This window comes from Augochlora pura, chromosome 1 (genome assembly GCF_028453695.1).
Source record: "Augochlora pura isolate Apur16 chromosome 1, APUR_v2.2.1, whole genome shotgun sequence".
NCBI classification, from domain to species: Eukaryota; Metazoa; Arthropoda; class Insecta; order Hymenoptera; family Halictidae; genus Augochlora; species Augochlora pura.
Window position 1 is genome coordinate 10,796,012 of NC_135772.1, and position 16,744 is coordinate 10,812,755.

Below are 16,744 nucleotides of genomic sequence, written 5' to 3' on the forward strand. Positions count from 1 at the left end.
GTATATGTAGGTATACTGCATACAAATTTACAACAAAATGATGAAAAAAAACATAACAGTTTTACAGAATTAATTATTTGTATATTTTAGAAAAAGTCGTACAAAATTTTCTGAAACAAAATGCAACTGAAATGAGTTATAACTTTAAAAAGTGTCAAACAAGTCATTTTGACCCCCCTTGGTAGTTTTAGTGTTAATTGTTAGAAACCTAAGTTCTATAAAAATGCCTTTTTATTTGAACCATTTTAAATACTTGTACTACGATTTCTTCTGCAGCTACGTTAATTAACATTTTTATGGCAACCTTTACTTTTATATGTAAATATTAGTAATTGAAGAGTAGAATTTTCTTTGGTTTATTATAGTACACTGCAAGGGGGTAATAAGATATATAAAATATTCATTTTTTTGAAAATGCATAAAATCAGCAGACTATCTAGATATAACAGCTATAGACACTATAACACTGTAAAAATAAGTTGATTTTGATACATGCTGCAAAACATCTATATTCGAGGTACTACTGTAGGTAATTTCAATCTGAAAACTTCTCATTTTGTGACGTTCAGTTGATGTCTTTTTTCCACTTACAAGCTATTTACGTCATTAAATCCGCATTCAACTAAATATGGCAACACTAAGGCTAACAATAATTTTCTTGCAAAACCAGTTGAAAATGGGCCTTTGGTTTCTGTTTCGTCACGAAGCCATGCCACTGTTTACGTTGAATAGCATCTTATCAGCTTCATAAATCTTCATAGTGCACATTCACTAATTAACCTTTACTCTCGTGTCTCGTTGGATCCACATAACAATTTCCATCTTCTCCTTGGTTGAGATTACAGCATTATTTTCATTCCTTCCTGGCGGTTATTTTCAAATTGCCGCTGAAAGAAAAGATAAAAAGCTTGCACGCGCGCGTCTCGCGTTGAGAAACCCTGGCCTAAAATAGTCACTTGGCGCGAGTAAAATATTTCTTAATACCGGTTCCCAGCGAAACCAGAATGCAGAAAGTCGACGAAAGTTATTGGCAAATAATGACCTAATTTTCCGGTTAGCAAGGTAGCACACGAGGGTGGCGCGGTGGTTGTCGGAGATGGGGCAAAGAGCACTCCGACTCGATGCGAGAACGCAGATATTGTGAAGAGCCGTAGAAGGCGGTGTGTGCACTTGGTGCGCTGTAAACTCTGTTGAACTCTCATGCTTTCTGCGACGTGGAGAACTAGCCGAGGATAGGGTGTGGGCGCGGGTACCGTACATGCCGAAGACGCATTAATATTAATGTACCGGGATTTACTGCGACACGGGTTGCTCGAGCCTCATGGGTAGGATGTATGTTTACAAATACGTTTCTCAATGTACCCCTGCCCCGACGGTTTGCCGGGACTCCCGCGCGTTGCTCCATAATCTAGGCGCGTTCTTCCTTACCGGAAGTAGCAAGTAACGTTGGCAAACTTGGACTCCCTACATCTTGCAGGGAGTTCCCTAAGGGGGCTTCCGCCGCGGTATTCTCGCCGCAGAAATGGTTACGCTAAAGTGTGTCAAGGCATATCTCACCTTTTCTCCACAAAATATATATGACCCGTCTGAAAGTCCGTGTAGCTTTCTATCTCTCTCTCTCTCTCTCCTCTCACTCTCTCCTCCCTCTCTCTCTCTCTCTCTCTCTCTCTCTCTCTCTCTCTCTCTGTCTGTCTGTCTGTCTGCCTGTATGTTTCTATTTCACTTGAGGAGCGTCTTACTGTGTCTTCGCGCTGGAACCACTCTACGTGTCTCTTGCGAGGAATTAGTATTATAGAGAACAAGTGTGACAAATGCCCCCATTAATCAGCGTTCAAATTCGCGGATTTATTAATAGACACTGAATCATCATAAGAAATAAGAATTTGCTAATCAGGTAACTCTAGTAACTGATACGCGCTGATTTTGATGAAACCAAGCACAAGGGCTAGCTTAGATAAAACTGGGATTCTTCCCTTGAAGCGTAAAAAACGGTTGCAAACGAAATACAGCTAAATTCTTGGCTATATGAATTAAGCGTTTGTGGAAAATTTCGTTAAAATCGGCGTCTATCTATTACCGGGATTTCCTTGTAATTCGATCCTAAGGACCAGAATTTAAATGGAAAATAATTGTAGCTTTTAAGGATTTTAATAAATCAAGAACGTCTACGCCGCTTCCTATAGCGCCTATTCGCTTTTGTGAAAAATTGAAAACAAAAGATCGTAAAGGAACTGCTGCAGGCAATTCATTCAGTATAGTAACTATTTATACGTAGAATCGCGCGCTAAAAACCAATACTTTCATCTACCACCGTATATTATGCATTATGCACGTGCAAGTACTGATACAACTGACCTGAATTTTCAGCAATTCGTTAAATGCAGGGTAAAGCGGAAATTGTTTCGAGTTGTATAATAACTTCGAGTGGTGCTTCGCAGTTTTCATTCGAGTGCAAAGGGCTGAAGTTTGTCATTCACAATTAATTTTCCGCGGAATTTTCGCGTTTAATGCACTCCGCATCGCATACACTTTTTTCCAGCCTTTCTCTCCAGAGTATATTTGAAGAACAAATCAAACTTTTGGTTCTGTGTGATTGCGTATAAGCAAAATGTTGCATCGCGGACAGAAATTCCCGGCCTCGCGTCCTATTATGCTGATAATTTCCATTTTTATTGACTCGCGGCAGATACTTTTTTGAGGGAGCGAAATTTTCGTTTGACGGCCGGGACAGTAGTACGAAACGCACGTAAAAGCACTAATTCGATTTTACAATTAAACGTCATACAGCCATGATGAAACTGTTCTTCGACTGGCTTTGAGCCAGTTAAAAGCACTATAAAGTAATACGCTTCGATGGAGCCTTTGATTAAACTGTCCTCGCATCGCGATGATTCTCACGCGATACAAAGTTTAAATCGTAATTTTTCATAGGATTGAGGAGCGCTCGGTCATCGGAGCGCAAATGTTCCCGTTCCGCTATTTTAACTCGTCGCATCAGGATTTTGATCCAATAGACATCGATCACCGGTGGTGCGGTTTGCTTTTCGATATCGCAACTAGATTTCGGTATATTAACGTAAATTAACCATACGCGCTGGCGCTTTACGACCAATATACGGCAGATCGCGATACGAAAGACTGCAAAGGGTTAGCGCGGTGCTCAATCGAGCGTGGTATATCGCATGATCGATGCTTTCGTTTGTATCTGTGAATTATCTAGTTTTGTTTAAGAATAGTTCCGCCAACAACGACAGATTTATTATTTAGAAACCGTTTAGAATGAATTGTGGGAATACAATATAATTAGACACGCGACGCATGACTTTATAAAACTATAATGTACACAGATCAAATAGAAACCTCGGAAATTTTCGAACATTCTTAGATTTTCATGTGCAGTTTAGTTCCACGTTTCACGCGTGGAGTTACCTAGCCCACTTAACTTAATTCAATTTAATTGAATGCGCAAATGACTTTATTTACTAAAGCTTTAAGAGTTTGACATACTCATGTATGATAATATGAAAAATACGTATGAAAATATATGGATATAAGAGCAACATAGGCTACTCTCGACGCGGATAATGTGGCATTAACATATCCCTACATTGAATTAACATTATTATGCCTTCATCCACATGTAGGAACACGATCATGCAAAGACCTGAGTCATTAGGACATTCATCTTTGGAGTGAATCTATAAATATGATTATCGCTTTAATAGATGTTCAATATGACGTTCTTTTACTGCAACACATATCCTGAGTCGAATAGAGAATATTTTATAACTCTTTGAAAACTCATCGCTGCAACTTTTAATGCAACAAAGAAGAAGAAACGTTCACCCAATCTTAAACCTAATCATATATTTTTACCGAATTTCACTTTTAGCCACAACACTGCAAAAATATCTTCTTTTGTTGTTTCTTCTTCGGGATCAAGAAGATTACGCATTACGATTTTCAATTTTCGTTTCGCACATCAAAGAAAATTCAATCTTTTCAAATAGGTTAATTTGTTGTCAAAGCATCTGTACAGACGGACGTTTCAAGTATCCTGGTTTCAAGATATATAAACTCTTCCATACACATAAAAAGTTTGGACTTCAAAATGTTAAGGTTTGCTCAGACACGACCAATAAGTTAGTAGAGTAATTTCGTCGAGTATATTATTATAACAATTTGATCAAGCAAATCCATTTCGATGAGTCAATTGTTCCGGACACATCCCTATCTATTAAACCGTTCAGTAGCAAATAGGCACTCGCCGGCCCACTAAATTACCGACTGTGCCCTAAACTGGCTTTTGATTCTCTATCGACAGCTGCATTGTAAGTAAATTGATGAAACCGTTGAACGAAACAATGTCGATGCAAGCATTTGAAGTTACTATGAGGTACGGTCCGGTCCGTAAACGGTTAATAGACCGCCAGCAAAAGGTGGTTATGAAGGACAAGGTCTTTGTCGAATCAAGTTATCGCGGGTATTGGTAAGTTATGTACTTGCTTAAGTAACAACAAATTGGATCGTTGGTGGGGTCAAACAGGCGTATCTGGACTACTAATTACCTGGGGGATTGGGCCAAACTTAGCGCGACTACTCTCAGAGTGTAGAACTGAAGCGGGCAAACAATAGGGAACTTCCACAACCCTTCCGCGTTTACATTCGCGACCAGGATCTTTCCTTAATCCACATTGCCTCGGGGGGTTTCGAGGATCGGTCTAAGTCCACTACGCTTAGGAAATTCTCAGTGAACTCGACGATCGAGTTTACAATTATATTGATTCCGTGTTACAATGCCACGCAATCGGACAATATCTACAGCGGAGCACGGTTAAATTTACATGGATTCGGAAATCAGTATATTTTTCGGGTATGGGATACTCTTTCCTCCTATGAGCCATCATTTGATTCGATCACAGTCCCATACTACTACACACGCACAGAAGGAACAGGAGATACCGCAGAGTATACTAAGGAATATTACAAATGCCTCCACTTGATTGAACCCCTGGAGATTCTCCTGCAACACACCGTCGGATGTTTAGAATTCTTTTGTGGGTGTGGTAGATAAACGATATATTCCTGCAATTTGTTCTTTATTTTTATTTATTTATTCCTGTAATTTATTTCTACGGTTTATAAAGTTAAACATTTTGTTCTTCTTACCAGAGTAATTGTTATTTTTTGTAGCATATGCGTCACGACAAAGCGGTTAAAAAGCACCACGTTCAGATTCGTTTTTTTTTTAATCGATTGTATACTTTTTAACCAGGACTGGAATAACGAAGGGAGAAGTGTGCGAGATGAGGGATGAGATGCTAGGATTCGAGATGCCTGCCATTAATTTTGCAACACCTGATAGCCAATACGTTGAAACCGATTTTTATTCAGGCAGAACGAACGAGGTATAAGTTAATAAATCAAAGAAGGAACGTAGCAGGGTGGAACAATCTCGTTAAGAGAGCGTGCTCCTCCTTTTTTCCTCTATCCTCGAAACTTTACGCTCTTGGTTAACGGCCCCACGTGGCACGGATTCGCGGAGCAAAGCAAAGCAAAGGCGACTCACGGCTTTAGAAGGGCACTCGTAGAACGAGAAAAGTCTGTAGACGTGATGTCACTCTCTGTCTACGACGTAGTTAGGGATTTCGTGGTGGTTGGTCAAGGAGAGGGCGGATGAGGGCTGAATGACGTCACGTGCTGCTGTCTCTGGTTGGAAATAGCGACGCCTTGGGAACGTTTGAGACGTTCTAAACCATTTGCCTTCCCGCCTTACAATGCTAGAATAATAACAGTGTTTCATCATTTATTTCACCGATTAATCTCACGTTCTAAAAAACCTATTAATAATTGATTCGATCAGATCACAACAAAAATGAATTTATAAACCTAGTCGAATATTAATGTTAGTCATGTATGATTGATGTAACATTTAAATGTGTAGTTGTTAGTTGTATATATTACATATTAATTAAAGAACAAAAGCTGAAATATGAGATTCCGTGGCATCTATCGATCTTTCGATAATCGATTATTGTCTGCTATTTCCAGTGTTTCGAATAGATATAATGCGAAAAAGAATTTGTAGGCCGAATTAATCAAAAAACCTTTCGCATTTCCACTCCTTGCACTACAACGAGTTCGATTCGTCATGAACATTGCGTACATAAATTTTTAAGTAAGAATACTATTCGTTTCTGATACATCAAAATCTTCAGTTAGTACGTTGTAAGGATGAAGTAAACTATAGCCTGCAAGAAACAAACATTATTTAATTCTTTAACAGATATTACTAAATACTAACAGGATTACTAAGTAATAACAGGATTGTAAGAAGGTGCATACTCATTTCGAAAACATCAACAAACAGAAACCGAGACTTAAAACTAATATCTAAATATACGTACATTAAAATTTTTCCTCGAAAAAGTTACAAGGGTAGCTTTGGATGTAGATAATAAATAAAGCAAGATTATGGAGTAATAGAATTACAAATTTAGTTTCCACAGAACATAATTTCTGATATTAGTTGGAACTTTGCGGTTGGCCTAATACACGACCATCTTATAAGGGCAAGTAAGTATCATCTCCCTGTCACATATCGTACGCCCACGCAGAGATTGGACGCACGAGTTGCGATGGTTATTCAATACCTTCCTCGACCAACTGTATAGAAATTTATTCAGAGACATATTTTGGGCGTAAATATTGGAAATAATACGTGCCCGATGTTTGATAAATGACGTTGCAGCGCGAGAGGGGTGAATTGATTGAAACGAATTGTTGGATGAGGGCGGAAAGACGAGAGGAATCGAACGATTTATTGAGTAATAGTCATTTTACGATTGGAAATGCTCGTTCCGAATCAAGCGGGAGAGTAATTGGAAAATTTGGGAAGAATGTGTTGAATTCCTTTTATTCGAAAGTTCTGGGATATTTTACCAGATTATACCGCGAGAATTAATATTGTTCAGGGAACGGCATATTTAATAAAGAGATTCGTTTATAATGTATGCATGAATAATATGCTTGTAGTGTGTCGAACAGAATTCCAATAACTCATTACAATCGTGGAAACAAATAATATTCATTGTTTAAAATAAAAAATTTCCTAACGCATTACGTTCATAATCTCACTTGCCTTTAATAACAGAAGAGGATTCAATTTTAAGAATATTTTATAGTTGTAAAAATTATTCTACATTCTGAATAATTTGTTCTTCAATCATCCTCATAGGGAGTTATGACACATTTTATTCACTTCCACATGTATGGAAATTCTATTTGAAGTATTCATTTGCACATTTTTTTCATTATGTTTAGTGACCATTTTTCAATAGTGGTTAGTGTGTCAAATGTCCTTATATATAACCGATCTTATTCATAAACAAGGAGATACAATAAATCGCAAACCACTGTCTCATTTAAACACAATTAGTTCTATCAACTATAGTAGAGCGTCAATTATGCGAACTAATTGTAATCGAGATGGTTGGGGAAATCGAATTGGATATTGAAACATGCGTGTATTATACTTAAACAATTTACAGCAATGCGAATTGCACGTAAAATGACTTATTAACTACGAGAATGCTACTGCTGTAACCGAATATATTTTTTAGAACCGAATAACTTCTCCAAAACTGTGTTGCATGTAAACAAAATATAAAAAAAGAAACGTATACGATGTAGTCACAAAACATGCACACTTTTCAAAGAGACTTGGTTAAAATGTCTCCACATATATGTCTTTGTCAATGACTGTATATTATTCAAAATGCATGTATACACTCACAATACAGGTTATGTCAATGAAGCTTATTTTTTAAAGCAGTATTTAATTTTTCTTTGGATCATCAAAAACTGCTTAGTACAGATAGCGATGATGAAACATTGGTTTGAATAATTGACGCAATATTGTACTTACCCGAAACGTACGCAGTTGTTAAAAAATTGTACAAAATCAGTTGAAGCTCGTAGTTACCAGTAAGCGCGAACGTTCAGTACCGCTTGTCTGCCATTTTGAGTAGCATTTGAAATAGTTCTTGAAATTCCAGTTCAAAATCTTTAGTATCTTCCAATTAGGACAAGTATCTCCTGATTATATGTAATTCTCCGACGATAATGACAAACTAAGGCGCGAGCGTGCGTCGATTTAAATCCACCGATAGCTAAAGGCGTAGGGAATCGAATGACCATCAGTGCTCGCTCACGAGTCCCGTTCCAGTGCGGATGTGTGAAATGTGTGTCGCGTTAGGGGAGTCAGGAACGACCGAAGGGGAGGGGGAAAGTCGACCACGAGGGAGGGGGGAGTACGGCACGGTACTCCGAAGACTCGTTGCGACGGCGTGGTGGGGGGGATAGGGGTCCAGGCATGGAGAGGGCGCAGTTCCGCGCCATCCTCCGTATCGTTGACACGTCCTACGAAAAGAGTGCGGAGTCAGTTGGTACGTTTCCCTCTCTCGTAACTTGTCCCACGCGCGCCGAACAATATCAGAAACCCGCTGTTTCGCGGCGTTTTCGACGGGAATATTTCCTCCAGCAGTTATCTATCCTCGTGTTCCTTCACCGGTACAATCTTAAATCGACGGTGCAGTCCGAATCTTTTTATTTGAACGATAAAACGCAACGAGACAGTGCGCGCGCCGTGCGGCCATCTGATCGTTGAATTTAAAAACGATCGACGACGCGCTACCGACCCTGTGTGGTTCCCATAGATCGCTAGGTTATCCGCTCCTTCTCTTTCTTTCTCTCTCTCTCTCTCACTCTCTATTTCTCTCTGTCTCTCTCGCTCTCTGTGAAACAACTACTTTTTTGGTAAATCAGTGGATTGGTGTGGTTCGTGACATTTGCTTTGCCGTCAGTGAACGCTTCACGAGGAACTATGCTGTCAACCACGTCATTCGCCGTGGTCCTCGTGATCTTCGCCGCTGCGACCGGGACCCACGCCACCCAAACCATGGACGCGAAGATCCGCGATGATCCGGATCTGTCTCAGGTAAGTGCGCTTGGAGAACTGTTTCTTCATTCCATTTTACTTAATTGCTAAATCATCAATTGGTATGTTAATTGTGTATCATCTTAATGGAGTCAATTTAACTTGGTTAACGAAGTTAGACGATTATAATTTGTAAACATCCTTACTTTAACCTGTTTCACATTTTACACGTTCAAATAAAAGTCGATTTAATGAAATAAGATGAAATAAAAATTAATTTAGCAACTCTGGTAAGAAGTTGTATCGCATATTCGCATACGACTTTGGTAGCCATTTTTATTCGAAATTGTTGTAAGTCGATATGCGAAAACTGATCAAATTAGGGTGTAATGATTTACATATGTATAACTTCGTGCCTAACTGGATAAAATTCAGAAATCAACACTGATCTACTCGAATCCAGATATTATAATATCCAATCAATTGATTAGGTGATATTTTTTGAAGCAATTTATAAGATTGCAGGTATATGTCACCTAATTTGATTAAGCTTGTTATGCGTATGTAAAAAAATACAATTATTGTTGCTATTTTTGTGATTTGGATTTTATAGATCGATATAAATGTTTAAATATTTTTAATATACATATATTAAATATAGGAATTAAAACTTGTACTAAGACTTATAAAAAGTGAATAATCATACCATCTCTGAGACATTTGAAAGATGTCCGCAAAAAATCGGACTTGTACTGTATAGCGTCTGACACATTTTGCATATTATGTAATAGAACCACATTTCTTCATTTAAACTAAACGTTTGGAATATTTTAATTATTTTTCCTGTCTTTATTCTGGTGATATGTTTTATCGATTTTAAAACTTGGACGAAGTTTACGTCAGAGTTAGATGAAACTTCATTCCAATTTTCGCTGTATCGAGGCTCTGTGCATACTGACATGTAATTCTTCCGTTCGTTGACATACTTGGCATAGTTCGTGATATACTTGGAAATATCAGATTCCAATTTAAACCCCTTGGCTTTTCTTGTTAAGCCTATTTTTTCCTTTTCCGAACAGTGGGTAGAACTTAATTTTTTTAAAAGTCCGGGTACTCCATAAAATATCTTTGAAATCTGATAATGATTAAAACTAAATGGAAATATATGTTAGAAATGAAAAGTAAAATTCGTACGAATAAATTAAGGCTGAATTAACGGTACACTGACAGTAATTAGCAAGTAATCAATACAGAATAATTTTTGCTGATAATTATTGAACGATGGCGCAGTGTTCCCGGCATCATGCACACGTGACGTTCATTATTCAATATTTTAAATAAATTAAGTTGAATTAATTTTATACGCGTCGTTAGATGAAACTTTAATTAATTACTTTCCTGTTTTGTAGGTTTATAATATACGTAAAATGTTAAATGTAATAGGGGTAAATCAACGGCAAAAAGTTAATCATTCTTTTCTTTACTTGTTAGCAAGTGAATTTCATGTCAACACAAATTATAGATTAAAAATTTTCTTGATTACTTTAAAAGATCCTCGAAAGTTCTTAATTTGAGTTAAAAAAATAGTTGCATTGAATAAAATATTGCAACAACTGGCGAGACAAATTGTTTTACTAGATGTTAGAGTACTCTTGACCTTTTGTAGTCTCATTGTTAAGCTCGTAATGTTAATATCAGGAAATATCCATTTCATACCCGTGAGAATCCGTGGGAAGAAATGCTACAAAATCAAATATGTGGTGTGCATTTCCGACACGTTCGTGTGACCACGAAGGTTACTTTTAATTTACCTGTTAGGCACGTAGGTGGTACGAGTGCTATGGGATTAAATCGCCATACGCACCTCAGTTGGTGTTTACTTTCACATTGTTCGATGGACAGCAACAGTGTAATCAATCAAATTATCTTTTCTAGGTTTGTATAGAAAAAGAAATGTTTACGTTAATTCTTATTAAAGAAATGTTTGAAATCGTCAACGATTTTATCAAATTATTTGAAACAATTAAATTCCCTTGAAATGTCATTATACTTAGAATTATGTAATTCTAAGAGTTTATAATTCTACTTATTTTATACGCTTATATACTTGTAACTATTACCAGTAAAAACGAACAAATATACAAATATTACTCAAAATGGGCACTGGTGACAATAACGTAACAAGCTATAAGTTTCTATTATGTCATTCTTTGACAATGTTCGGTACAAAAAAGTTTTTATTCACATTTCGGTTATTATATCACATAAAATTTTAAAGTTAGATTATATTAAATTTTACCTAAACTGTTCGTCCAAGATATTATTAGTAACGTGGTAATTAAGGCAAAGTTGGCAAATTTAATTATACTTGTATACGATTTTTATGTGGCACGATGTATTTACGATGATTTTTTGGTTAAGTACCGCCATCGAATCCCGAAGTGTTTGGAATTAATTTAGTTTTATGTCTTCATCGAATTGCCAATAGAAACGATAATAGGCTTTCTTTGGCACGGCTAGTGAATCACTTAATTTTAGGGTCCTTCTGTACTAACCTTTATAGCGAGGTTTACGCACCGCCTCAGATCATTCCGTTAATTAATGACGCAATAAAGGAGGGCCCGCTAACATAAAATCGAGAGCTACCCAACTCTTTTTGTTACATTATTAAGTAGACGCCGTTGCTTCTTCTCGTGTCTCCTTTTGTAAAAGCTCTTGGTCCGCGACCTCGAGATCAAACGATACCTAGACAGAACCTGACAAAACCTAACTCTTCGAAAATTCTAATATTCATTTGCCTGATAATTTGTTATTAAAGTGTTCGATTTTTGTTTTCTTGCAAACAAATTTTCAGGAAGTAAAGTGAATAGCAGATTCTACAAATGATAAATTATGTCAACTTTCTTATGGAGTATAGTTAAGGATGTTGTTTAACGAAAATGATACGAGTGATACATTTTTCTAAGCATTACATAAAACGCATGGAAGACGTAATGCATTCATTAACCGAGAAATATAAATAGCAGAATCGTACTAGTATTTAAGGATCAGTATTAATACCGGTAACATTATTCTGTAATTGAAACAGAATATCAGATGTAACCGAACCAGCGACATACATATTATCTATATCTTGTACAATTTTGTAACGAAACACGGAGCCGTTAATATCTGCACAATATTCAATCCTCGATGATTACTGTTTACACATATTAATCGATAAAACTACGTTTACGCGTAAGGATTCGGCACGGCTCGAGCACAATGAAAGTCGATTCCGAACAAATCAAACTGAATGATTGAAATTGGATTTGCGGCAACATTTCATAGGATTTTTTTTGCGAAAAATGACTTTCCACCCGTATCTCGGTCCCCATTTCAATGAAACCGTTTAGTTAATGGAGTGATCTATATTAAATCCCTGGAGATAGCAGCGGCCGCTTTGAATTCATCTCGCTGAATATTACAATAATGCGTGTCCAGGTTCGAAGGCAGGGCGAGCGAATCCCACCCACCAACTTGTTGCTGCGACAAAAATCGTCAGGACGTTTTCGCTCAAGGCTAGTTTCGGGCACACGATCGATTCGACAAACTACTTGCCAGCGCGCGAGCGTCCCATAGAACTCGATTTTCGCGGGTTTTATTTCGTTTCTCGCTTCCGTCGAACTTCCGCGATTCTTTTTATCGTCGGAAACGCGGTTCACGCCGTTTAATCTCACCTGGAACGCGCCAGTTTTTAATTCCGTTATCAGATGATGTTATTAACCCTTTTAGTACCGAACGACGATATATCGTCGTTCGGTGCACTTGCCAAAAATACCAACGACGATATATCGTCGCGCCTCCGTTGGAGCCTTATTGTACTCATCACAAGAGGTCTGTGTTTCAAAATAACTTTATAAAATGTTAAAATGGTTCATATTCGATGCAACACAAGTGAAAAAATGATTATTAGATTTAACTTTTTGTTATATTTTATGTTGATTAGTGCCGCGGGTCTGTATATGTTAGAGCGATAAGATAGAAACGGGACCCGGGATATCCCTCGTATATTCGTCGATACGGGATAGTTTCTCTGGACCGTAATTGCAATTTTAACGATGTTTATGATAGTTATCAGAGTATTCCAATTGCAATAAAGGGTTGCATGGTATATGCATTAGTAAGCATCAATGCTAATAAATTGCTTGTGTAAGTAAAAGTAAGGAAATATTACATGTCGTCGCCACAACGACAATGCCTAAAGCATCATTCTGATCTTGATCACCAACATTTGTTTCAATGTGGGTGACATTACATATTCTTAGTGGCCAGAAAACTAACTATAAATATCTATAATAACACTTATATTTTTTTTAGTGACGTATTACCAGCTGCACGATCCACTTGTGTAGTAGATCTGTCTGACGCTTGCCGTGCATCATAGCGTTATCCTTCCGTTTTGTTATCCGACTTCTGCTATTGTATTGCAAATGATTGCAAAATGCAATGTCTATACATTATACTAAATGATGTATATAGAGCTATGACCAAATGATGACATTTTTTATGTGCAATTACCATTTGAAAAAGAGTAATCACATTTGTACGATTTCTGTTATGTCTTATGTTTATGTTATTCTTATGATTTTCAACAAATAATGAAACACAATTCGCATCGTTTTATTCTCCCTTTATTTCCGAATATGCTGCTTTTTATATTTTGTAAATATCACTTCTACTTTCGTTTTTACGAGCATTTTCGCAAACCTCTGCAAATTCGCCGATTCGGCCCGGTATTCTTCGCTTAGGCACGTTTTTTTCGCCGGTACTAAAAGGGTTAATGCATTGCTTTCTACGCGGCGCACCCTACACGTCCACGGACCGATATCCGAAAATATAGGCTAGCGCGCCTTAAAACATAATTTCTCCCTCGGAATAATATTTTCCCATGGCGCCGTTCGTTAGAACTGTTTTTATTAGAATACTTTTCAAAGTTCTGTTAGCATAAGAAGTACAAGCTTCGTTGAAAATATTAAAAGCACGATATAAGTGAATGAATTCAGAGTCTAAATTGAATTGTCAAGCTTGACTATTTGGCGGACGATGATACATCTTTAAAATTCGTAAATATAAATTAATCTTTCAAAATATGCAATTCTGTGCATGGTACCAGGGAAGGAATACTTTCTATATATTCATGTACAAGAACTTTTAACACTTCAATAACCGCATATTATTTCCCATAAGCATACTCTAACAGAGGCGATTTTCCCGGCTGGAAATGAAAAACGAATATATATATACATGTATAGGAAAATATTTGTTAACCTTATAACTAATACAAAGGTAGTTTTTAAAATTAGTTTAAAAACTGTCGCAGTATTATAATCTTATAAGAATCGATTCGTAGGTCAAAATGGTGTTCTCTGTTTGAAATACTTGACTTATTATTCATAGCCTTAACACGACAAGTGAACGATATTTAAATATTCCTCTAGGAATAATTAACAAAATCGCTGCTAAGTTAATCAAAGATTTTAAAGTCCTCGATGCTAAACAGAGAAGAATTGTTCCGGTAACTTTGCTAGTTTTATTAACCTCTCTTCAATCTCCAATTGAATTGCATGCTTAGCACTTTTGCTTTATTTTGATGTCTTCTACATTTCTTGAAGTTACAACTTTTAGTTACTTAACTTATAGCTAAACGTTTCTCTTTGACATGATCACGCTGTTTATACACTTAATGTTTCAGTTATCGAATTTGCTACTAATATCACACATATTTTTATGTGCTCCTATTGGCACACATTTTAAAAGATGCATTTGTTCATGATAGCGAACGTATTAAATCTTTTGTTAGTCTACGTTACCGAAAAGAGTTCAAACTTCTGTGCACTCTGTGACCGACAATCGCATAAAAATTCTATCGTCGGCGTAATTGTTACGCACGAGCTGGTAGACGACCACCCATCAGAGTAGTAAACATTCGTCCACATTGTACAACGATGGATGTATAAAAAACGCTGCCACCAATCGATCTCCAATAAGGGTTTCCAATTTTTGCAGAACCATATAAAATCCTTCAAATAATAAATGATATTTTACGAAAACTTTTAGGAAGAGTTTGGCGATTGATTTATGTATTGTGCCGCTTTTATCACCACGTTTTATTATGCAGTAGTCAGTTCGGTTAAAAGTTAATGTGAATCAATACGTAGAAATTGTTTATTTCGGCGTGAAAAAATTTCTGTACAACTTTGAGATAAATTAGAAAAATTCAACGATAAAAACTGTCCAACGTGGATTTAGTTCTTGTGAGTTTTAAATAATTAAAGAGATAAACGTACCTTTTAAATTCTTATTATAAGTCGAGTTAAAAGGGTTATATAGAATCTAGAGATTTTTAATTTTTGCCAATTTTTAATTAATTCCAAGTAATAGTAAAATGAAAAAAAGAATTGAGTATTTAATATTGAACAGATTTTGAGAAAAGGTTCCGCCAATCCTTGGCGATCCCTTCACCCCGATCACTTGACCTCGCGGTATCGTTGCCGCGCGAATTTCCCGCGCAGTTCCACTTGACCGGCTTCTTGGCGGAAAGTTACGTCGCCGTCACGCCACGGTGTAACTAAAACGGTCACTGCCAATGTCAATGTCGTTTCTCCGCTCTCGGTCGCGGCTTCTGCTAGCAACTGGCCTTGCCTTTCACTCCTCGCGTACTTTTTATTTCGGTGCGTTTCATGCAGTGCTTACGTTAAGTCCCGCTAAGCCCCCATTCATGGCATCGGCGGCAGGTGTGAACAGGTGCACAGACGACCGAGGGGTTTGCGGTGCAGGCCTGTATGCACACCCGTCCGCTGCGATAATGACCTTGTTGACCTTCGAGGCTCCTGTTCGATATTACCCCCTCGAACTTCGTAATTTGCTCTCAACAGCTTCAAATTAAATTCCACCTGAATTTACGAGAACCGAGCGCACGTAATGCTCTCGCAGATTTCGGGCAAGATTGGCGCACTGTTTTCGGTATAGTGTTTGTGTATCTGGGTGATTAAGGGAACTGGGGCGGTTTCGGGATATTTTTTCGACGAAGATAAGGGAAATTGGTCGGAGACGTACAGCACGTTGGAGAAACAGTGTTTTCTGTGCTGATCTTCTTTTTTTTAAAAAACAACCTTGGCATACTTGGGAATTGTAATGGTTAGAATTATTATTATTAGTAACAATTTGTTTTATTTTCGCCTTATATTGAAAGAGAAATGCACTGACAGACATCTAATGCTATATGGTGAATTTATATGTATAGTGAAAATATTGAAGATGGTATACATATTTCTGTTCATTTTCTACTTGTCCACTTTTTTCTTAGTTACGACCAGTTTACATTGAATAATATAGTCGTGGATGATATAAACACGTTTGTACAGACAGAAACGAATTCTCCAGAACTTTAAAATGGAAAATATTGCAATTGTAAAGTGCCGATGACTATTTGCCATATTGGTATTTTTTTCTATTTAGAATTACTCTAAAATAGAACAAGTCCATAAGTCAGATGTCCAGCGATAATAGATTTGCTTGACTAATTAATAGATCGTGGAACTTTGTGCAAAGTAAAAATTCTCTATTCGATTGTAAACAAATGAGAGCTAAGTAGAAACTAATTTGCGTCGTTAAAATTGTATGCATGGTTGTGAATAATATAGCGGCATTGTTAAATTTATACCTCGTATATATTGTCGCGTATTTCACGTACTCACTTCTGTCATAAATGCATAAATCCATTTAGGTGATTGTTAAGTAAATTATAACACAAAATGCAACGCA

At 37.1% G+C, this 16,744-nt stretch overlaps 1 protein-coding gene across 3 annotated transcripts in view; it reads left to right on the forward strand.

Moving 5' to 3' along the window:
• The first annotated feature begins 8,400 nt into the window (after nt 1-8,400).
• Fas1 (fasciclin 1 Fas1 domain-containing) overlaps nt 8,401-16,744 on the forward strand; it is a 350,940-nt gene continuing 342,596 nt past the window's right edge. For all 3 annotated transcript variants that reach the window (XM_078183768.1, XM_078185481.1, XM_078184620.1), the window contains exon 1: nt 8,401-8,998. In XM_078183768.1, coding sequence (XP_078039894.1) covers nt 8,885-8,998 — 114 coding nt within the window. In that variant the 5' untranslated portion in view covers nt 8,401-8,884. The remainder of the gene's footprint in view (nt 8,999-16,744) is intronic.